Source organism: Cotesia glomerata, linkage group LG6, assembly GCF_020080835.1.
Source record: "Cotesia glomerata isolate CgM1 linkage group LG6, MPM_Cglom_v2.3, whole genome shotgun sequence".
Classification (NCBI taxonomy): domain Eukaryota; kingdom Metazoa; phylum Arthropoda; class Insecta; order Hymenoptera; family Braconidae; genus Cotesia; species Cotesia glomerata.
In genome coordinates this window covers 20,609,877-20,633,432 of record NC_058163.1, presented here as the reverse complement: position 1 = coordinate 20,633,432, position 23,556 = coordinate 20,609,877, and the positions used below count along the sequence as shown (strand labels likewise).

At 39.5% G+C, this 23,556-nt stretch overlaps 1 protein-coding gene across 2 annotated transcripts in view; it reads right to left on the bottom strand.

Moving 5' to 3' along the window:
* LOC123268206 (cadherin-related tumor suppressor) overlaps nt 1-23,556 on the bottom strand; it is a 65,969-nt gene that overhangs the window by 20,305 nt on the left and 22,108 nt on the right. For both annotated transcript variants that reach the window (XM_044733130.1, XM_044733131.1), the window contains exons 2-3: nt 2,462-2,833; nt 865-1,101 (exon numbers count right to left, since the gene is read on the bottom strand). In XM_044733130.1, coding sequence (XP_044589065.1) covers nt 865-1,101; nt 2,462-2,833 — 609 coding nt within the window. The remainder of the gene's footprint in view (nt 1-864; nt 1,102-2,461; nt 2,834-23,556) is intronic.

Here is a 23,556-nt window from a genome sequence, read left to right as displayed (position 1 = left end):
AAAAAAAAAAAAAAAAAAAAAAAAAAACTAATTGGTAACAAAAGAACGGAATTTCTAATCCGGTGCAGGTCTAATGCTACATAAGGTAGGTCGTTGAGCAGTAAGTCCCATTGTGCTCTATACTTAAGGATTTACTTCAGATAGGCGAGTGTGTTATTTTTGCACTGCCTACCTCGGATATGTATAACGTTTATTTGATGGCTGCATGCCCAATAATCTCGGTCTGTATCTGGAAGGACGTTTAGTTTGATGAAGGGTTCTATAAGCGGTTTCAGAATTTAATATTTGTTATTTTTGTTTCAGTCGGTCCCCCCTTTACGCTCCCTCGGCTTCCTCTGAAGCAGATTAAGGACCAGAGCGAGAGAGAGAGCGAGTAAAGTATACGGAGGAATTTCTCTACCGGTCAATCTACCACCCTGGTGGAGAACGTTGCACCCTTCTACGCAAAAACTCTGGTCAGCAGACTGCTGTTGGAGTTTTCTTGGGCAAACTGCTCCCTACCGTAGGGCCCTACCTACTGCCGAATTTAAAGACGCTATTCGTCTTGTTCGTCTCCCGCGGAGCTATCTTATACGCCAGTTTGGATGGACTACCATTAGAGACCCCTCGCCTTCTCCCTTGAGCCTTTGCGTTGCTGGCTGTCTGGGTTGAGAATTCTAGTGCCCTAAGCTCTACTTAAAAGGTGGTATAATCGTCGAAAAAACATCTAAAGTTTATGTGGTTGGGAAGAAGAGCAAGTCGAGGACTGAGGACCTCCTTCGCTGGCCTCGGGGCACCGCTTACACGGTTTATATGATGGCTCTTCATTCATCCGTAACTATCTAATCTACGGGCGTTACTCACCACTCGATTTTATTTTATTACCTGTTCGTAGTCGAGACTCGCCGTCAGGGTGAAGACGCCGGTGCTTGGATTGAGGGAAAATACGTCGTTTGCCCAATCGGATATCAGGGCATAACTCAGCTGGCTGTTGGGCCCATCGGCGTCAGCATCTGTCGCTATTACTTGCCCAATTCTGCTCCCTCGAGGTACGTTCTCTGCCACGTCAAAGGAGTACGCCATCGACTGGAAGACCGGGGCATTGTCGTTGGTGTCTGTCACCTGGAATCATAAATTGCAGGTAAATTATCATTATTAAGAACAAGACTTGAGCTTGAGGTTTGAGGTGCATTACAGCTAGATCCAAGCATTGTAGCGTGTCGGGATTTAAAAGACTACCGACTAGCGAGGTCGAGGATCACGAGATTACCGTTATTGAGCAGACTCGCTCGTAAAGACTGATCTGGTATCGGGTGTCGTCTCGTCTTGAGACCTGCATTCCGATTTACTTGCAATAGAATAATAATCTCATTGGGCCTAGTTTGATGTCCATCCACGAGAAGAGGAGCAAAACAGAAAACAAAACGATCGGGAGGTTATAGTCAACAAGAAGGTTAGTAAGAAGTAGTAGAAGATATTGCTTCTTCTTTTTCTTTCTTAGATTTTTATATATAATGTGTACCTATTTACTGGCCGCGGTGTATAGTTTGTTGAGTATCAGCAAAAAATAACCAATGGAAAAAGAATCAGAAGATCGGGAGCCGTGACAGAAGCTCTGTAAAAACTAGCACCATGGACCCGATCGACAGGACAACGAGGAGGCTGCAGTAGAAGTTATAAAGATCCAAGAAGAAGAAGAAGGAGGAGAACAACCAGAAGCATGGAATGAACAAGAGGGGGTGTTGTGGAGGAAGAACGGTTAAAGAAACCAGAAGACAAAGATGGTCTGATTGGTTGGTCCCTCTTTTGCCGGACCGAAAGAGCAAACTATGATCGAGTTGACATTCCTGGCTGGCTTTGGAGGGCCCGCTGGTGCTCTCGCTGCTCTCTTCCACCTCGATCTGGTTGATGCAGTTTGTCCGTTTAAGATAAAGAATCCAGGTCATTAGTTGTCTTAAGAAGGATTTATACAAATTGCATAGCATCGACAGTGTTTTGTCCCGAGGGATTGCTGTACACGTTTTAGCTGTTGTTGCTGTTTTGTTCGGAGCTTTGTATGGATATTATTAATTTAGTAGAGGCAATTGGAGTTTGAGAGTTAGAGATACCGAGAGCGAAGGGGATGGGCCGGTTCCGGAAACTTAGTACGCTATTGAGAGACCCTCGGCCGACCCACGCGGTCCCCTGGGGCTTCTGGAGGTCACACTGAAGAAACTTCCTGCTCTATCCTCGCGGGGCGCTCTCTCTCGGACTCTCAGCCGATCCAAGCGATCCAGCTATTCTAACTCGCTGCCAGGAGTGACCGAGCACTCGCAATTTGCGACCAGCAGATTTACCGTTCGACGTTTCCTCATTACATTACAATCTCGTGCTCCTCAATCCTCTAGTCTTCCAGCGCCTGCATTTAGTTTATTATTACCACCATCAGTACTAGCACCGGCACCAGCAAACAAGAATAAAACAATAAGACAATTATGCTTACCTGGATGACGAGATTGATATCCGTGTGCTGCAATCCATCATCAGCTCTCACTTTGAGGACGTACTTTTCCCTAGTCTCTCTATCGAGGGCCTCCACGAGTCGAAGCTGTCCGTTGATGGGGTCCAGCCGAAACTGGCCCTCGATTCCGCGGTCGCTCGCCGGTGAATACGGATCCTCGTAATTGTAATCGTTGGGGCTGATCTTTGGGGAGGTTATTAAACTGTAGCGGAGGTTCCCGATGGTATCTGGATCTTGGGCCTTCAGAACTGTTACGATGGTGTTTGGTGGCGCTTCCTCGGACACCTCGAATCTCCAAGGTCCGGGACCCCATGAAGGTGCGACGTCATTTTTATCGAGGACCGTTACGCGAACCTGTAATCAAATTTAACGTATTATAAATTTAACGTCGTAATTCGAAAATTAATTAAGTATGGGGTTTATCTTATACGCTACGAGTAAACCCGACAGCCAATAACAGTGTAACCTTGTTTTAGTTTGTTTTATTTTATTATTTATATACTCTTTTTACTCAGTTACATATTACATAAAACAACTTTACTACTGTGTGTAATACATCCAGTCATGTATGACGTCATATTTTAACATGTGTACACGCGAGCAATGATCCGGTGTTGTACATACAGTGATTTCAATTAACAACCGGGTGAAAAATCAAAATCAATTGAATAATTAATCAATTTACAATATATTAAATCTTTTGTCCCTTATTAATCTTTGCTCAGATTATTTATTATTATATTTTTTTATTATATTGTAATCTTTTTGCAAGTAACGCTTAATTTATTTAGCTCAAAAGCTCTTTTTCCGGGGTATGTTCGGAGGACTGCTGTTGGTTCGTTCGACTCTTGTGAGACTTGAGACTTTATTTATTACTTTAGTGAATTACGCGCTGCTAAGGAATATTTTTACAGTCACGCAAGACCGGCCCACGATCACGCGATTTCTATAAATATTTATCGGAGCCGGTAGCAATGCTAAATCGTTTTGTCTTTCTTGTTTATTATTATGTTTTATATATTGTATATTTATTTTCTATCTTAAATCATGTCTGCCGAAATAAAGACCAAAGAAATAAAAAAAAAAAAATCATATATATACCCACGGGTGATAAAATAATTCCTGATGGGTCTTTACTCGCAATAACATTTGATCGAACTCGTAAAATAATTTGATTACTTTCGAATGGTTTGTTATTACGATAGAAGACAGCCATCAACAGACTTAGTGTGGCTAATTTTTTATTTAATCAACATTAATTGAACATAAAAAAATGTTCAGAATAGAGGGATCCAGCGTAAAATGTTATTTATAATTGATGTACCAGGATAATTTAATAATTTGGGTAAAAATAAATGTTAATGTCGAAATTGTAAATTCTAAACGAGGCAGATTGAATTTAAATAAGAAGAAGATGGAAATAGTCTTGGGAGTATCGGAGTTAGTGGTATAGATGTTTAACGTTTGGTAATTACCTCCTCGATTACGTGGACACGTGAATCCGATTCGCTTACGGATCATGATTTCTCGTTCCATTACTTGAGTAGTCCTTTTCTCGAGGAAATAACGAGACGCCGCGGTCACCCTATCTCGACGCTTTATCTTAAAGCCTTACTCTTGGACTTGTTTACCTGAGAGAATATTTATTCGTGATTCTCAAAACGATATGTTACATCGAACATTGTACAGTGCCAAAGTACCAGCAACTTTGTATCATTCCCGCTCTTTATTTGATACTCAACATTTCGACCACCTAAAGAAAGGCTACTAAGCTACTAGCTCCTATATCCTCCAACCGCGGTTGACCATTCCCGAGGATCGCAGAAAACTACTAACGAGGAATGTTTATAAAGATCAAATAACACAATCCAGAGAATCCAGAGAAGAACTAAAAGAAGAAGAAGGAGATGAAGATGGAGAATAAAAAAAGGAATGGTTATGGGAATCGGTTGGTTAGTCCAATGCCTAAAGCCTAAAGCCCAGAAAAGGGAGCATTAGAAATAATAAAATTGACGTAGTGAGACATCTGTGCGGTTCTTCCTAGAACAAGTTAACGGCTGTCCAGAGAATCCACGGCACCTGTTGTTATTGCCGTCGAGGATAATTTAAACATCCGACCGACTGTGTGAGTATCTCTGGTACAGCCGTAAGTATTTAATAAAAGTCTGGTGTGTGTGGTGTGTGTACGTGAACACGCGATTCGTAAAAAAGGTTAAAAAATATTTTTAAAAAAGAGATTCCTCAAGAAGAACAAGACGAAGAAGAAGAAGAAATGGCGGCGAGGGAAACCAAATAAGAAGAATAAAAATATAAATAAAAACGAAGGCCTAAACGATCTCGGTGATCATCAAGACTAGTCACATATCCACCAGATTTTATCTTCAGCGAATAATCACCCATATACATACTGTGATTTTAGCATAAAGCTTCGATTGTTCATTATGGACTACTGGTTATTAAGTATCATCCTCGGATCATTAGTTTCTATTTCTTCAAATAGTGTTATTTTTTATTTATATTTTATACAATATCTGAACTACGGGTCTACTGCGTCAGCGCTGAGAGTGCATGAATAAGAGGCCGATGATGCGGGGTCAGAGGAAGAGGAGTGAAGAGGGGAGGGGGTAGAAAGGATTATAATTGAACATAATTTATACGACCGATTGGGATCTCTGATATTCCAAACGTCTCGGGGACGAGAGCGTATTCGAGGCATCACGAGGGGGGATATTTGATTCTCGTTAATGATTCGATCTCCGGTACAACCAACACGCGCACATACTCCCCGAGAAGAGGAGAGGGGCGAGGGTATAGAGGTATGTAGGAGAGCGACCTCTCGATCGCTGGCTACTCCGGTACGAGAAACAGAAACCGGTTGGGCCCAATACGCTCCAACTACACACTGTTAAAAATTTTTGTTAAATTACAAATCTTTTTCAAAATAATCTTAGTAAAGTTACTAATTAGTGTGTGGTAAATACAATACACAATACAAAACATAGAAGGAAGCCAACTGAGATGAGTTGTAATTTTACAAACTTTATGTAATTATTCAACACGTATTGTAATTTTACCAAACCGTAGGTCAGTTATCAATAAAAAATTTCTAAAATTTACAAACATTGTTTTATCAAATTTCCGATATTTGAGTTAGCGCTACATAAAATGAAAATAAAATAAATATTGTCAAATAAATTGCCGATAAATGTTTAGTAAAATTATCATAGAAATTTTTAACAGTGCGGTTTCTCCGTAGTGTTTCATCATTGCATTTGATTTGCAGTCCGGTTCATCGGGGTAGGCATATCAACGCCGGTTGCATGTTGTCTCGGTGAATTAACGCCCGTTATATGCGTGAGAGAGACCTAAAGGTGGATGGAGGATACCTTTGCTGGTGATGATGTTGATGATGTTGATGTGTAGGCCGACCACCAGTAGAACAAGAGAAGGATAGAGCAGAACAAGGAGAAGGAGAAGAAGGAGGTTATAGAGCACTCTGTGTTATGTGTTATAAGTTACAATACACCAACAAGAAAGAGTGATGTTTGTACTTAAGAAAATAAGCAAGAGAAGAGGCGGATATGTTTTGCGTAAGCCACTACCAGGATTCATGTGAATTTATGTCTTGCTACTGTAACTCAAGACCCTGGTGCATCGATGTTGTAAATTGTTTCCGACAGCCTGCTTAGAACTACCAATATGGATATGGGTCTTGGGTTGCTCGGAGATTCTATTAAATTCGACGGTTTTAATCTCTTTACTTAAGATAAAATATATTCTTCCCCATTTACTGGCATTTATATTTATATTATGATCGAATAAAGGGTACTAATATATATTGAGGGATAAGTTTACGGTACAGAGTACACAGGTTCAAGACTCGTACCGGTAAGGCTTTATTCCTCCGCCATAAACAATACACATGTGCAGTGGGATCGGTGTCGTGAGAAAGTTTATATTTCGATGGTGTGCAAACCGATAGTGTTCGCGTTACAATCATTGACTCCACGGTCACGTTAACGTTTGTCGTCGCTGCTGGTTAGCTGAAGGCCATAAGACGTCCTCCCTGGAATAACGACCTGACAATTGTGTTGATATTGTCAAGTGTGTTGTGTCTTGTGTGTGCTATCAATATATATATGTATAAGTATGTATTAAATAAATGTGATGTGTTTTAGTGTCTTCTGTATGTTGACCTCGTGGGAACAATTGAGGCATAACTCGGAGAAGCCATCAATATTCTTATCGGCAATCCTCAAGAATAGGAATAGAAATAGGTGGTTGAGAATATTGTGGCATAAAGTATGGAAGTTCAGGGAAATTATTATGCCTGATCCTCAACAAAATGAGACCACAGACGAAAGATGAGTCGGTAGAATAAAAATTTAATGTTTGGTTAGCGGACCGACGGGTAATCCGGGATTTATTTATTCAAATTTATCAGATCAGCTTGCTCTGATGTTTGGTTAAATGTTTGGACTTTGAGAAATATTATTCTTACTACTCCCTATGAGCTATGAGCTATGAGAAATGAAAAATGAGGAATGCCGAAGGATCACGACCGCGATACGATCTGAGGCAATCGATCGCGATCCGAAGGAATAATCATCTGGAGGTTTTTTTTTGTCGACTGCCCGAAAACATTTGTCAACTCATGGAGAGATAGAGATGGTATCAGCAGGACCAGAAGGGAAGAGATGAGAATAAACGAGTGGATTCATTGGCCACTGTAGCTCACCTTGGCCACGTGGGAACTATGAGGGGCAAGACAGCGAGCGTGACAAGTCGAAACGGGATCAATTAATCGTGTATCTAAGGATAAAAATAAGGAAGAGGAGATTGAGAATTAAGAAGGAGGAAAAGATAAATAGAGAGGTGGAGAATCACCGCGGGAATATGGAGCCAGGCCCACCCGGTTCGGGGCCGATCTTAGAGCCAGCCACTGGCTGAAATCCCGGCCACGGGACAATAACTGGACAAGAATGATGGTAATCCGGTAACGAGAGGTCACGCCGTGCGTTTAAAGTGGGCCCGTGCATCCTTGTACTTTCTGGAGCTGTTGTAGTTTCAGTTGGCCAGGTATTGGTCGAGAATCGGAGGATGAGGATGAGGATCGGGGACCGTTCGGTGCAAGGAGAGATGGTATCTGCGTCAGCTCGGTCGGGGATCAGCGGATCGGATCGAGTCGGCTCAGCAGGGGTTTCTTTGGGTCATGCACGAACTGAGTCCCATTCTTTGGTGTTCGGTCTTCGGTCTTCGGGCCTCATCCTCTCAACCAGCTCTCTTTCCCCGCTTCTCCTTATTATATTATATTATATTATATTATATTATATTATGAGAGAGACTCTATAAGAATCTCAAATGGCTGTGGATACTGTACTCCCATGCTCGTTCGCTCTCTGAGGGGTCGAATCACTGACATGCCCGATACTACTGCGCAATCTCGTTGGGCCCAGCAGGCCACGTTCCTTACGATTATTCCGCACGCTCTAGGGACAATAACATATATCTTCCGCTCGACTAATAGTCGGTGAGTATAAACTTCGGCTGAAACTCACCTCTTCTTCCTCCTTCCCTTTTAAAAACCCAAACGCCAAACCCAAACCGAATAATAATCCTCTCCCATGTCACACTCTCTTTAGCAACATATTAGTGATTCGTGACAAGCTTTATTTAACTTATTATCATTGCCATTATCATTATCATTATCATTATAGCGGCTGGTTTTGCCGACACACAAATCGCTGACGATGAATTTTTAATGTACTCGATCGTACGAGCTCCGAAGAAGAGAGGAACAAAATAAAAAATGTTTTTTTGATGGGCATGTGGAGAATTGACAGGTACCTGCGTGCAGACGATACAGGCATATCGAGGGACCTGTAACGCGAGCATACTCAAATTTATGGACGGCGGAGGAGGATTCCATACCCTTCCTTATTCTTTATCCTGTCTCGGACTCAGTCTTGTTCAGGACAACCACTTCTATCCCAGGATCCAAGGGATTGGATACACGCCCGCGACTCTGCTCCTTATCCGAGGCAGGAGGAGGCTCAGAATTATGCAAAGACGGAAGAGGAGATAGAGAAGCTCCTTGATAGAACCACTGAGCTTATGAATAATCGCGAGGAGTATCTCGGGTGCATTATAAGCCAGATTGAATTTCATTGGCAGCACATTTTTTGTTTATTCAGATTCAACACTCCGCGCTGCTACTAAATAGCCTTTTTTTGTTTTCGTCATATAAACTTGAATTGTCACCGGCGATTAATCGAGGAGGACAGTAGGTACAGCAGAGCCAGAGGTGGTAACAGCACACCAGTAAATGATACTCTTCTCGGTTACAAATAAAAGGGGCTTGCTACCACCAGGGCACGACACTAGGAAGCCCCTGAAGTTGAAGCTATCTTCAGAAATATTGAGGTATTATGTTATAATTCATATCTTAGGCGTGGTTTCAATGACCGCAGCATCTCGAGTGTCATGATCTTGCCCTGAATCGAAGAATCACCAAAAACAACAGCTCGGATTTTCTGATAATTTGTTTGAGAAGAGACTTGTTTGTATTCAGTGTCTGGTTGGAATTCAACAACATGTCGACATTAAACATTAAACCCGAGGGAAGATCTTGGCAATGCGTTTTACTAATTAGCCGGGACAATTTAACTTTTAATATTATAAGGGAGATGAGTTTCAAGTTACAGAATTCCTGGGACTTGTATAATGTGACGGACAAGCGTCATAAGCAATTCCTTTTCCAAGTTATGTTTTCACGTGAGTCTACTGAAATAAATGGAATTTTTCTTGTCAGAACTCGAGATCAGGATCTTTAAATGCCCATAACTTTGACCCGTAAGTTATTTAATGCCCAAACCTATTTGCTAATTTTAGATTATAATAATATTGTCAAAACGTTATATGGTGTATGTATAAGGATAAATGAGGAGAAAGTATCAACCAATGATTTTATGTTTGTATATATATGTATATATACATAATACAACAATATAAAAACAGGATGGACAGGATTGCCAGCGATATACACAATATATAAATGAGTGTATGAGAGATCAAGAGAAAAGAGAAAAATAAGACAAGAAGAACCGTCTGCGGAGCCCAGCAACCTATGATCACGTTATTAATTGAAAGAGGGCCGCGCCGATGCTACCGGTTACGCCAGGATTTTACTCGCCCGACATAGCCTTTGCCTGGTGATGGTGCCCGTATTCCGCGAATCTTTTCACTCCAAAACAAAAAGTATATCAAGTAATATACTAAAAAGCATTCGATCTGTGATACCAAACGGGTTAAAGTCTAATCGTGCTTTCATAACCACGGATAGTTGTTGCGAAAAATGCATAACTGTCTCATAATCTAAACGGTAATGATATATCGGAGTAAAGGCGTCATAATGGCAATCAATATCAATTCCAAGAGGAAAAGGCGCCGTGTGGATTAGCGGTTTATAAATAAACACACATAATGAAAAAATAGAAAAAAAAAAAAAGCAACTGGGCGCCAATGGAGAGAAAGGGTGTCGACATAACGATTAGCCAAGGCAATCCGCTGGCAATGTTGCTCGATTGGAAATGATGAATTTTCATTCCCCGGGTTTACTTACACGTTTTTCTTAATCCAACCGGCATACTAATAATGATAATAATAATAAAAGCACTAATACATATTTATACTTTAAAAGTAAAACTGAATTGAGATAGGATAAATTAATGCCAAGGAGATAAAAAAAGGCACCCAAGAAACGTGTCTACATTCGGTTCGATAGGTATTTCCTGAGATTGTTACGTGTCTTACCGATATATACACCGAGTATTTTATTTTTTTACAGCGTTGTTGCTGTTGTTGTTTTGCTTTTGGTCTTTGCGGTCGAAATAAGCCGACCCGGAATTCCACGAGACTGTGCAGACTAGTCCAGTTGTTGGACCCGGCCGGTCACCGGAGAGATCGCGAGCTGCTTAACAACGTCAATCTGGAATGGTACTAGCGTGGGTGTGTAACGTAATCGGGGACACATTATTTTTGCTTAAAGCCAGCCGCCAAGCTAAGAGCATTCCATAAAAATGATAATTAAATATTAAAGTTAGCCGCTGATAAGTTACATAACCCGTAAAAGGGCCACTGATAGATTGAGATGCGGTGATAAAATGTTACGTTCAACAAACATTGTGTATAATGTTGGTATTAAATTATTTATCGGGTGATAATTCCTCGAGGAAGAAAACTCAAAAGGAATAAGAAGAAGAGAGGAGTTATTTGTTGCCGATGGTAAATTTATCTAAAATAGCTGAAGATGTTGGAAAAAATGAAAACTACGTTCCGATGTCTCTATGAGATGTATTTCCACGAGCAACAATCTCCATAAGGTTCTTAGATAGTCACGGCAATGCTCTCGGGCTTGTCCGGATCGGTTTATAATAAATCGCAGTCTGGTCAGTCAGCAACAACAACCGATTCATGCACTCGGGAATGTATAGAGGCTTATACAGCTTATGGCTTACAGCTTACCCAAACCTGAAGGAGGAGGAGGTGCACTCTATGGTATGGTATCATATGGAAAGTTGGCTGAGCTAACTAAAGAAAACTGCAAGAGAGAAAAGGAGGAACGAGCTGTAGGCAACAATCTTTCAGATGGAGCGAATAACAAAAAGATAGGTTATAATGGAGCTTCTCCGTGGGCATACAACAATCGTGTTCCTGGCTTCCGAGAGAAAGTTGCATCAGTTACACGTACATGATACTCTACGTGGCTTATGGCTACCACGATATATTGCCAAGACGCATGCTCCGATCCGTGTGTGGATGTATAATATACCAATAGCTCAAATAAATGCCCGAGTATACATTTGAGAATGTTCTTACGTGGGTTATATGTTGGTTATGCTGTATGTCTAAAATTTACTCGGCCAGGCGAGAAAGATCTCGTGACTGCGTGCAGAGTATTGTTGCAACAACCAGAAAAGTATCCTTTTTTTCTGACGCCAAACAGTACAATATTATGTTTGCAGAGAGTACTGAGACTGGGATGTGCAATAATAATGGCGACATTTGCGATTTTGAGGTGCTCAGTGGAAGAAACGTGGGCAGACGTCTTATCGGGAGTCCCCTGTTTTTTCAGCGGAATCACCAGTAAGAAGAAGAAATAAAGAAAGATGAATAAAAAGACGAGATGAAGGTGTGAGAGATAAAAATGCGGGAGATATGAACTCGTGTATTTCAACAACAAGATTTTTCCGATTGTCTCCGGAGGAGTGCTGCTCTCCTCACTTCTTCTCGGAGAAGACATTCCGGATATGTGTCTGACGGCTCGCTGGTGAATTTACGACTGGTGAATCCTATTCGTTATCCGTCGACGGCCCTCGGAGTGTATCAGAATAAGACCCGGACGAGCAAAAACAAATAACGGTGAGAATAAAAAATAAACCCGAGGCTGGAGAAACGGACAAGGATGTAAATCATAATATGTAAATCTAAAAGTGACATTAGTTCTGGGCTGCCTGCCGAGAGCCTGGACATATATTTAAGAAATGGGTCTTTTAATGCCAAATGGTCTGCTGTCTTCTGTCGTATGTCGTACGTCCTTTTAGTGAGATACCATTCGATAATATAATTTCTTAGTTGATGTTGATGATGTAAGATATCCCTGAGCATACTAAAAGACACACGTTGATCCGTTGATCCGGAATATAACCGTCAACAGTCATGTCTTATTGGAGGCTCTGTCACGTATGTCCTCAGGGTATTGTCGTGGGACGTAACGCCCGATAGAAAACTCGACGGCTGAAATAACAACCTAAGGTTACCAACGTGGTGAGAGCAAATAAATCCCCAAGAGGATCCTTTTCCGAGGAATGGATGGGCGCGAAGAGGCGTCCATGGATTGCGCCTTTACTTTGCAAATACTTTGCTGGTTTTTTCACTTGGTTACGAGTGCTCGGTCAAGCTCAGGCGACTCAAGATACTCAAGAGCATCAAGACACTCGGTGAGTTGAGAGCTGGGCGTCTGCTTTCTCGGGGTAGAACGTCAGATCATAGGACGTACGCTACGGTAACTATCTGTTATCTCGTCAAGAAACATTTTCTACACGACCAACTTCCCAAGTGTTGTTTCATCTAATTAGAGGAATCACTTGGTTTTCTTTGATTTCCAGACGCAGAGAACTCGCGCCAAGTACAAAAAGTGTTCTACTGCACAGGGAGTCGCATAAACAGAGTGACAGGACAATAATTTAAATGATTTAAAGTGATGAAATACCGTCGAATATGCTGGTAGTGTCTTTTGACGGGGAGATATGTACCCCCCTCGCCAGTCAGTCGTATCACCGGTGATTCTTATTATCCACATATCCTTCAGCGTCAAGCGTGTGTATTGAAGACACAGACACAGACACAGACACAGAGGCAGAGGCAAGAAGGTTAGCATCACACAATCGAGGCACACATAGTTAGAGGGCAATATAAAAGGCATAGAGTGTGGAATTCAGCTTCTCAGCTTGAGATCCAAGTGCCTGGCTGGTTTGACTCTGCGAGCCAGCCAACAAGAAAAAGAGATACTTGCTTCGACTCGATTCTTAAGACTCTGAAGAGAGTATCTCGAGTTGATGGCGGTAAGCAACCAAGGCATTCTGGTTCCCTGCATGCTAGCCGTAGGCCTTACGTGGTCGGTTCTGAACGACTCGCTCCCTCTTTATCTTCGCTCTACCTCCTTCTAGCCTTCCTATGTCTCTACCTCTTGCCTTATTCCTTGGATCTGTTCGCCTCTCGCCTCTCGTCTCTCGCCTCTTGATCACCGGACTCTCTCCAGCGTTATCCTTTGCGGAGGGCCACCTGAAGAGCCAGCTCTTTTTTGCTCATCTTCTTACTCTTACTTCTCCTCCTGTCCTGTTGGTCTTATTTCAGACGAAACGGATGGCGTCACTGTAAATTCGGCGTCAGCCAAATTCGCCTCTCCTACTCTTCCTCTGTTCCCTTTCCCGATTGAATCGTCAGGTATCCAGACACCGCACACCACCTCGAAATATTGAACCGGAGATTTACAATTCAACTTTCCAGTTCAAACTCAATTGTCACTTGTCCGTTCTTCTGATCGAACGTCCCGAAGGTTATGTCCCGTTCCGTCCCTTTCCCATCTTCGATCTTTCGTGTTCCTTGTGTGTTGGACGTGTGTTGCAACCTCTAAGGAAGACTTTTAAGTGGTCTGCCCAGAAGACCGAGAGTGAGAGTGAGAGTCACCGTAAGATTAAGACCAGTCAGCCCCCAGATGAGGGTGTGTCAATTTCACTGCTGAAAGCAATATTTGGCGCTTGCAATAACCGTTATTGCATCTCTAGACCGATAAATAAATATATACCAATTAATAACCAATTAACACTCAACGGCATGTAATTAATTCACCTATTTATGAACGGCAATGCCTCCCTGGAGATTATCAACGTCATTTAACGTTCCGTAGTTCCACCAGAGCGTAGTCAGTGTCTCTATGCATCCTTGTCATCGGGTAAATAATTGTATACATTAAAAATAAGTAAACGGGCTCTCAAGCGTAATTAAAGTCTTGAATAAATCGATTAATAGCTGCCGAGATGGATTAATCGACCGGGACATAACGCTGATTGACTCAAGCCTCCAACAACCAGTACAGTATAGTATAATATAGTACAGTATAGTAGGCTATAATGCAGTATGCTATAGAATAGACCAGTTGTAAAACGTACCTTGAGAATCGGTTTTTCTAATATGTCCGCGAGACACGAGCGCCGCGCCTCGTAAAGTTCAAAGTCGGTAATTAAATACACGTTAGTTGAGAATCAATTAAGTGAACGATGAGAATAACGAGATATTTCCCAACCCCTTTTCATCTCTTACCGGGCACTTGGGAGTCCAAACCATCTTCCTCAGGTTTTTCCATCGCCGGTTCTTCACTTTTATATCTGTTTAACTTGTTCTTTCAGCTTCAATGGCTTTTTTGCGATAATATTTATTTATAGAGGTGTATAACATATTTGTCTTTATTTAACATTAACTCTTTAATGTTGCTTTCCCGGGGTTCGGGATCTTAACGAGATTGTTCTCCAACTCGAGGTTCATTAATGAATCAGCTGTTTCTCTGTTGGGTATGCAAACAGCAAAAAGTTGTTAAAACTCGTTTAAACTACTATGCCTTTTACCGTGTCTTTGTACCGTAGGAATCTTCATCGTAAAAAGAAAAAAAAACGTAATCAATGCATCATATTAGTAACAGGCAAGATCCGAGAGATCAATTTTTCATAAATTAGGTTTTCTTTTGGTCTCTTTGTTCTCAGGCGAAAATTTTCTACTTTTATACATTTTTAATTTTGATTTTTTGAAACTATAAGTTTAATAATTCTATTACCGCCTTGTCAAACCCTGATAAGTGTATTACATTATTAAAAGTTGAAGTTGCTATCTCTATTGGCTATCGGCATCTCTATCTAGGAAACGGTATACATTAGCCACGGCTGTTTACCTCACACCTAGATTCTTAAATTCATTTACGCTCGGTTGCATAAGGAAACAACCGATTGTGTAATTTACAATTACAACTAGCAATTTAATAGTAAACCAAAAATGTTTATGAAACTCTCCATACCCAGAGTATAATAATAATTATAATTATAACAAAAATTACAAGAATCGATTGTTAAAAAAGACTTCGTTTTTTTGTCGGCTTAGAATTAGACATCTTCCGTTTTATTCTTACACCTCGCTGTTCAAGGCTCTAAGTTCGCATAAATTATCTCCTTTTTATTTATAAAAAAAAAGACAGTTAGACCTATAAATAATTCTTTGTTTTCGGTGGCATTATCATCATCGCCATTGTTATTTCGGGTACTTAACATACGAATTAGTAATTGGGGTGGCAGTTAATGCGGTGAGAATTTTAAAAAAACCAAAGAAAGGCCTCACGTTTGCGTTTCCTGGGCAGGACAATGAATCGTTTGCGAACTATCAAGAGGACAAAATCCCGCGAACGTGTCGGACGTCGGACAATTACCCAAAGATAGAACACACACTTTATTATTTATCATTATTATTATTATTATATATTCCTTTCTTTTCTTTATTCAGTTTCTTAATTTTATTTATTTTTTGTTTTTAGTTTAAGGTTTTTGTTCATTGGAGGAGTTTGAATCTCGCAATAGTTTTGCCCGCACCTAAGAGGTCACGGTTTTGTATTGGACATGATGGCCTCTGGAGGTTTACTACAAGACAGAGTGGATATATAAAGTCTTGTTGCCGAATGAAGAAAGAGCTCGAGGAGGACACAATGACGAGGAATGAGCAAGGATGTGATAGCATGCCATAGAACTCTCCTCCATAGTACTCTTCTCTCACGCCTGTACCTTATTTTATTTGGCCTTTTTATTCTCAACATTTTATTATAACCTTCCACTTCACTCCTTCACTCCTTCACCGTATATCTTTCATTCGTCACCTCGGTCCCATCAGCTCGGCGAGCTCTCTTCTGTTATAATGTGTACCACTTTCTTCTGGCAAACGATTCTTTAAAGTGAAAAATATTAATAGGCTGTAGAGGAGGTGTAAAAAAGGCTAAAGCCAAAAAAAGACACCTCGAAACCGGTAAATAAAAGAACGCTAAATCGTCCGATGAAAATCTTTTGTTCTCTTGCTATTTTATTTATTTTTTACTTCGGTTCTTTTCTTTTCAAACAAACTAAAGACATTTCTTATAGATTTTTTGTTCTTCTCTTCTCTCCTGAACTTCTTGAACGCGAGCCGACACCAACCGTATGTGTCTTGTGTTGGTTTGTCTGGCTGCAACGCTTACATTACACACATGAAAGTTAAAGAACTTTAGTAGCCATAACCAAGTGTCCTTGAGGATCTGTCGAGATGCTGCAAGACTCCCTGAGCGATAACTTATCCGTCTTTTGTAAGCTCAGTTATCGTTTCTTCTCTCGGCCTCGTGTGTAATAGCAATAGAACACTCCAAGGATCCAAGGATCCAAGGATGATGGCTAGGAGGAGCTCTCTCGCATTATCCTCCAACACAAGATTTATTTATGACATTGTTTTAACGTAATATTCAATAATAAGAGGAACAAAACAAAAAGAGGAGCTAAATTAAGGACTCCAATTTGTCAGATAGACGTTTATGTGCCGAGGGATTGTCAGCATGTAAATACTTTCTCCATTCTCTTTGTATCTTTGTACGAGCTCCGTCCTGGATTTATTTAAAAAATGTCATTGGGATGTATTGAGCCGCATTAAAGATATTGATTCCATTGGATAGCTCGACTGACCAGTTTAAACCCCGTCTTCCTCTCATTCTCTTCTTTTCTTGAGATAAATAAACACTGAAAGCTGTTCTACATTCAGCCACCGTTTACGTTAGCCTTCCGTGATCTACAGTAATGGATGATTTCGATCGATCCACGGTACTTGATGTGTCATTAATATTCGAAAGTGTCTTATCTTCTAACTGACCGACATTTTGTCACGATAAACCCTCCTAGCTGGCACGGAGCTATTTTTAGCCTCGTTAGGCTTCTCGGCTGCATGTTTGATGGAGAGTAACAAAGCCTCGAGGCTTTTAAATTTAAAGCGTAACAAAGAAAATACCTGAATGTTAGATAAACAGGAAGATTGGGTGTTCGATTATGCCAAAAACCGGACGTGAATCGAGTTTTTGGGGGTAAATAGTGAAATATTGAAGATAAAGTGACCAGGATATATCAATGGACAGGTCTGGCTACGGTATTTTGAGCTCAACTGAGGGTGTCAGGTGGCAAACCCGGTTTGGGGAACTTTGTTGTACTTTATGACACCTAACTAGGAATTTATAATGAAGACGTTTGAGGTAAACGGTTCCTTGAAAAAATATATTGAACCTGCAGCCGGTACTTAAATCGAGAAAAAAAAGAATATTATTTTTAAACGGTTTTGAAATTGTGGGAAAGGTTAACAATTAGCCGGGTTTAGGAAATTTTTATTGCGCACCTTGAGTTGAGAGTTTTGGGAATTATTGCTCATAAATACTGCTCAAAAGTATTCCGTTTTATTCATACGGATATGAGAATGAAAAAATTTTTATTGTTGAATTACGGTGTCAATAAAACGAAGAAGAAAAAAAGTCTTTTTTTTTCTGGCTTTTTAGTGTGGGCTATTTACATTATTGAATTGAATTGAAGGTTGAATTTATTTGGAAGCTACGGAATGGAGGAATTAAATTTAAAAAGCTAGTTAAATTAAAATCACAATACAAAGTAGATATTTTTCTCACGCGATGAGATGCACAACAGGTTAAAAGAGTACATGAATCGAGTACCGTAATTCGCTTCTCAGCAAGATCTATCTGGGGATCCGATCATCTCGGGAGAGGTTACTATTGAGCAACAAGAACAAGAACAAGGATCGAGCAATATAACCAACAAAAAAGGTTTTAAATTTTCTGAAGAAATAAAAAATCGGGAAGGAGCCAACAACCCAGAGCCCACATTACATCGATTATATAAGTTTGTATTCTGTATGTGTGGATACACGTGATTCGCGAAATCCAAATCGAAGAATCACGAAGCTCACGAGAAAATAAAACCAGGACGAGGCAATCGGTGATTTATGTGCTCGTTGATACGCACGGATTTAACGCCGGAATTTATCACACTGAACATCGTCCGAGATACTAAACACCTATTTCATACCGAATTATAATTATGGATTTTATTTTCGAGGTAATTAAATTTAACCATTTTCTAATCAGTTTATGTAAATTATTTTTTTATGATAAATTAAGTCTCAAGAATTGGAAAGTTCGTTGTTTTATTTTAATTAAAATAAATTAACCTATTTTGGAGTATAATGATATTTTAGAATGCAGGTATTTATTTTTTAGAAAATATTTTATTTATTTTTAATGATATGATAATTAGTACCCAAAATTCATGTCAAAAGACCTTTTCTCTTACTATTTATAAATGTAAATGTTATTTATTCTCCATTGTTACATTTTTAACTTTTAAAATTTCTTTATTATCTAATTAAATTAAACAATAAATTCATTAGTATTATAAATCGTTTATTTATTCAAGTTTTCAATATTTAACTTTCAATTCAAAATTCTGGGTTAAGAATTAAAGATACAAAAAAATCAAATCAGAACTTTTTTATATAAAATTTCATTCTCTACAAAAAAGGTTCTCATCAATTTTGCTTTATCTCTAACCCTTTAGTCAAAATAAAAAAAAAATCCATTTGAATATTCAAGATAATCATTTAAAAAGACATTTTATAATTGTTATTATTTTTGGTTTTTTAAACACTCGCGATAAAGCTCTCGGATAAGTTATTAATACCATTTGGCCTTACCAGTTGGTAAATGGTGCGACAGAACTAAGCCTGGAGCTAAATCACAAGTAACATACAGAATGTAGAGTGCAGAGTCGAGAATGTAGATCCGGCGATCCATGGACTAGTGACTGGAAATGCACTGGTATCAGAGACCAACAACCAACTAAAGTACTCGTCTGAGATCTCCCGAGGGGTGGAAAAAAGCAATACAATAAAATAAATAAAGTAAACAAGTTACTAGTGTGAGTTGTTCAGTGTGAGACCGAACAAGTATCAGTCGTATTTATAGAGCAAAAAGAAGATTATAACGCGTAGAAGTCTAGGCTTCTAATGACCTATCCGATTTTTTGATCATTCGTGATTGATAAAACAAATTTTGCAAAAATCAATGACTGTAAATTCGTTGGATTTATTCTAAGTCTCACTCGAAGAAGAAAAAGAAGAAGTAATTGATCTTTCAGGCCCAGAATAAAGACCCGGCGGAATATAATAAGCAAATTCGCGGTTTGAGTAATGAGGAAAAGATTAATTGCCGGCGCGTACGCAAAACGAATTGGTAGGAGGATTCGGTTTGCGATAAATCGAATAGGGGCATCAAGAATGAGAGTTAAATAAAATAAAGGCCCAGAACGGAGCTTTCAATAGCAGGGAGAAGAGAAAAGAGATAAAAGAGAGGAATAAAGGATTTTTAATCGGGAGACATTAAAAAGGGTTTTGGCTGGTGAGATCCTCGAAGGGTCTTGAGTCGGCGGAGACACAGTACACGCTGAACGAGAATATTTTTTTCATTGGTTCGCCTGTACCCGCACCAGCAGCAGCTCCTCTTCTTATTCCTGTTCTTCTTCCTCAGAACCCGTCGAGTCCTTTTTTATTTAACTTTATTCATTTTTTGTTGCTCCTCTTCTTATTTTGCCTCCCTCAAATCCATTGAATTGAACCTCCGACGCGTGCCCATTACATTCGAACGTCCTCCGACGTCTCGATTAATCGGTTACAACTTCATACGTCTGATGTTTTTTAATGTGTCGCTTAATATATTCCCAGGCCCGGGAGCGTCATATCCGAAATTTACGAGCCGATTTTTAAAATTCCTCACTCGAGCTTTCATTTATTTAACTTTTGATCTAGAGACATTTTATAAAAGTGTAATTGCCGAGCCCAGGAATGCAATGAACGAGTTTAGTGCAGTAGTAAAACCAGCAAGCTGAGAAATGGCGCCCAAGGCTCCTCATAAAAATCCACGCCGTGTGATTACCGGATTATAATAACGACGATATTATTGTTACGTTGCTAATACCACCGCTCAAGTGCTCTATCGAGGGAGAACGAAAAGGGGGGATGATCATGCCCCGAAAGTCCCACCGACAGATATACTACAAAGTAGGCCCATTTTTCGGCGAGAGTGGGGCTCTAAAAATCACCAGCACGCTTACAGGATGCACTTTACGTAATTCGCTAATGGCCTATTCATTATTTTTTTTCGCTAATTCAATTATATCTTCTTTTTTGGGGTTATTATTTGTCTAAATAGATAATTATTTCACTTTATAGATAAATATTTAATCATAACAATAATGAAATATTTTTTTAAATGATTATCTTCAATATTAAAATCTTTCTCTTCAAAATTCTGACTAAAAACTTAGAGCTATGTTAAAATTGATAAAGAATTATTTTTTGGAAATTTAATTTTCTAAAAAAAAAAGAGTGATAATTTTTTTGTATTTTCAATATTTTAACCAAAATTCGCACGATAAACATTGAAAAATCACAGATAAGTCCTCAAATTATATTTTTAAACTTTACATACAAATTTCGGCGAAAGCAACAGAGATAGAACAAAATTGATAACGACTTTTTTAGCTTCCCGCTAAGAAAATTGAAAATTTTCAAAAGTTATTGGTTTTACCCCGTTTTTCGAAAATCGAGTTTTCATCAGATCTCAACGTTTTGAGGTCCTAGCAAGCTTTCCTGACTATTCCCGCGAGGGTGTCACTATGTCTATGCACGCGCGCGCGCGCGCGTGTGTGTGTGTGTGTGTGTAAACCTCTTATAACTTTTGAACGGTTGAACCGATTTCATCGCGGTTGGCGCCAATCGAAAGAGCTTCACCAAACTTAGATTTCCTGATAATTTGAACTGATTCGGACCGATAGATTTTGAGAAATTTGGAGAAATCTCAAAAAAAATAGGAAAAAAAATTTCTTCAAAAGTGGTTTTTTTGGAATAACTTTTAAACGGCTCTACCGATCGATTCCAAAAACTAATCAGCTCTCAACCTCGAAAAACCACGCCGATCGCCGCCAATCCGGTCAAAATCGGTTGATTCGTTCGAGAGATATCGTGAACGAAAGAAAATCGAAAAAAGTGTTTTTTCGGAGTTACTCCGAAATTTCTAGTTTGACCAATTGAAACTTAAAAATTTTTTATGAAGCTTTAAAAACTGCGTAGAATGCCGTCAACCGCGTAAAAATCGGTTCATTCATTCAAAAGTTATTGCGGCTTGAAAATTCAAAAAATAGTGTTCTATGAAACTTCTGTCAGACTTTTGAGCTCAAAGAGCTCAAAAAAAGCGGCCAGGTATTAACGAAATTAACGGGAAGTTGCAGGAATGGCCTTTAGGGTCAACCGTTTTCCAAATTTTTTTTGTAAAAAATTTGTAAGAAATCGATATTTAACTCAATATTTAGAATTGAAAGTTAAATATTAAAGACTAGATTATTTATTGATAATAACGATTTCTTTTTCAGTTTCCTAATATAAAAAAAAATTATTTTTTTATAGAATAATCAGACCACCGTGCAGATAAAAGACAGAGAACTGCCCGAAGTGCTTAGAAGCCTCTTAAAAAATAAAACGGGCACGCTAAAGAATTATAATACCGAAAGTTATTCGTGAGACTGTTCGACACGTACCAAACTACCAACCTACCAAGTGTTCGGAGGTACTAGTACTGGTTCTTCTTGCCCGTCCCCGGGGATCGTTAAAATGGCTTCCATATTGGATAATACAGTGTACAATACATTTTTATGTAGGTACACGCGTATGTAAAGGACCGTCATATACGTGCAAGCCGGGCGGCGGAGGGAAGAGGAGGAAAGAGTTTGAGTTTGAGACCACGCATGTAAGCGTCGCCGTAAATTTAACCGATGGATCCGGGCAGAGTTGTAAAGTGGAGAAAAAAGGAAATTTCAAAATTTAAGATTCAAGACACCGCAGAGCTGTTTTGGCCCCTGGGCGTATTTTTAACACGAAAAAAGACCGGAAAGAATACAGAGAATAAGGATAAAAAGCGGCCCATCATAGCCTGTCATCAGAAGCGCCTGGAGCTTACCAATGATTATTTGTATTATAATAATATTATAATATTGGACAAGTAACAAAAATATCAGGCTCGCCCGAGCACATCGAGGGTTGTTTAAATTCTCTCTCCTCGTCTCTCGGAGATTCGGATCTCGATGCCAGAGATTTTCCGTCGAGAATTAACCGAGCACGGCCCTACCCTTAGGCCCCGATCCCCAATTCTAAGGGCCAATAATTTGAGCTTTAAATCCAGTTCACCTCTTATCGTTTAATTTTTAATGCAAGTCCCCTTCCCTCGTACTCTTATTTGTCGGCCGGTAATTGCCGGGAAGATAAATACTTATTTATTGCCAAAACTGTCACGGGGTTCGACGATTAGCCGGTGATTTTTCTTGCAGATTGTGCCTAGAGAAATTCCGGCATTAAACTCCCGTTTGTTCAAGAAAACAGATAAGAGAAGAAAGGAGCAAGAAGAAAGAAAGAAAGTCTATTATACCGAGCGAGACTTGACATTGCGGACGAAACGCGAACTCGGGTTAATTGACCGTCGAGAGCGAGGAGTTGTAAGGCCCGAGTGTAATTGCCTGAACTCGCATCGCGACGAGACACTCTTGAGCTCGGGACCGACGAACCCACTCGTGTATTTATATTATACATTATACATACATGCATAATAGCTACATATATAAATATATAAATAAAATATTAAACTCGTATAGTATAGAGATAACGAATAAAAAATAATTATTAAAAGTATGATGATGAATTTGGCACGTCGGGGCGACGCGAGAATTTTTCATGACACTCTTACGTACATGAATCACCGCGTGGATCCTCAGACAGAAAAGTAACATAAGTGGCGGCGGCGGTTACTCTCCTCAGACACATTCCCATATATATATATACATATGTATATATATATATATATAGCATATATATATATATATATATATATATATATATATACATATGTATACGTACGGTATCAAGAAAAGAGGCCCAGTAGACTTTGAATGGGGAGGGGGCCTTGAGAGCGGCGAACAGACCTGGCAGTCACTCAATGAATTATTGGCCATAATAGCAGTGGCTGAGACCAGGCCCGTCTGATTCCCCCTCCACTTTCATGCCAGTGGGTCCTCCAGATTTCTTACGAGTCGCTCAACTTTCTTTGCTGATAGAAGTATTTGTTTATGTTTTTCATCAAATCTTTAAATAATTTTTTTATACCAAGTTATTTGGTTAATATTTTTTTTAATAATTAATAATTTTTGAGACTCTTAAATAAAAAGTGAGTAAAAAATTTTAAGAGATTGAAAATTATTTTTAATAAATTATTAAATTTTATTTATTTATTCAAAAAATTGATGAAAATATTGAAGCAAAGAAAGCTTTCCTGTCAGTAAGCTAGGATTGGGCTCAACAACTGACTG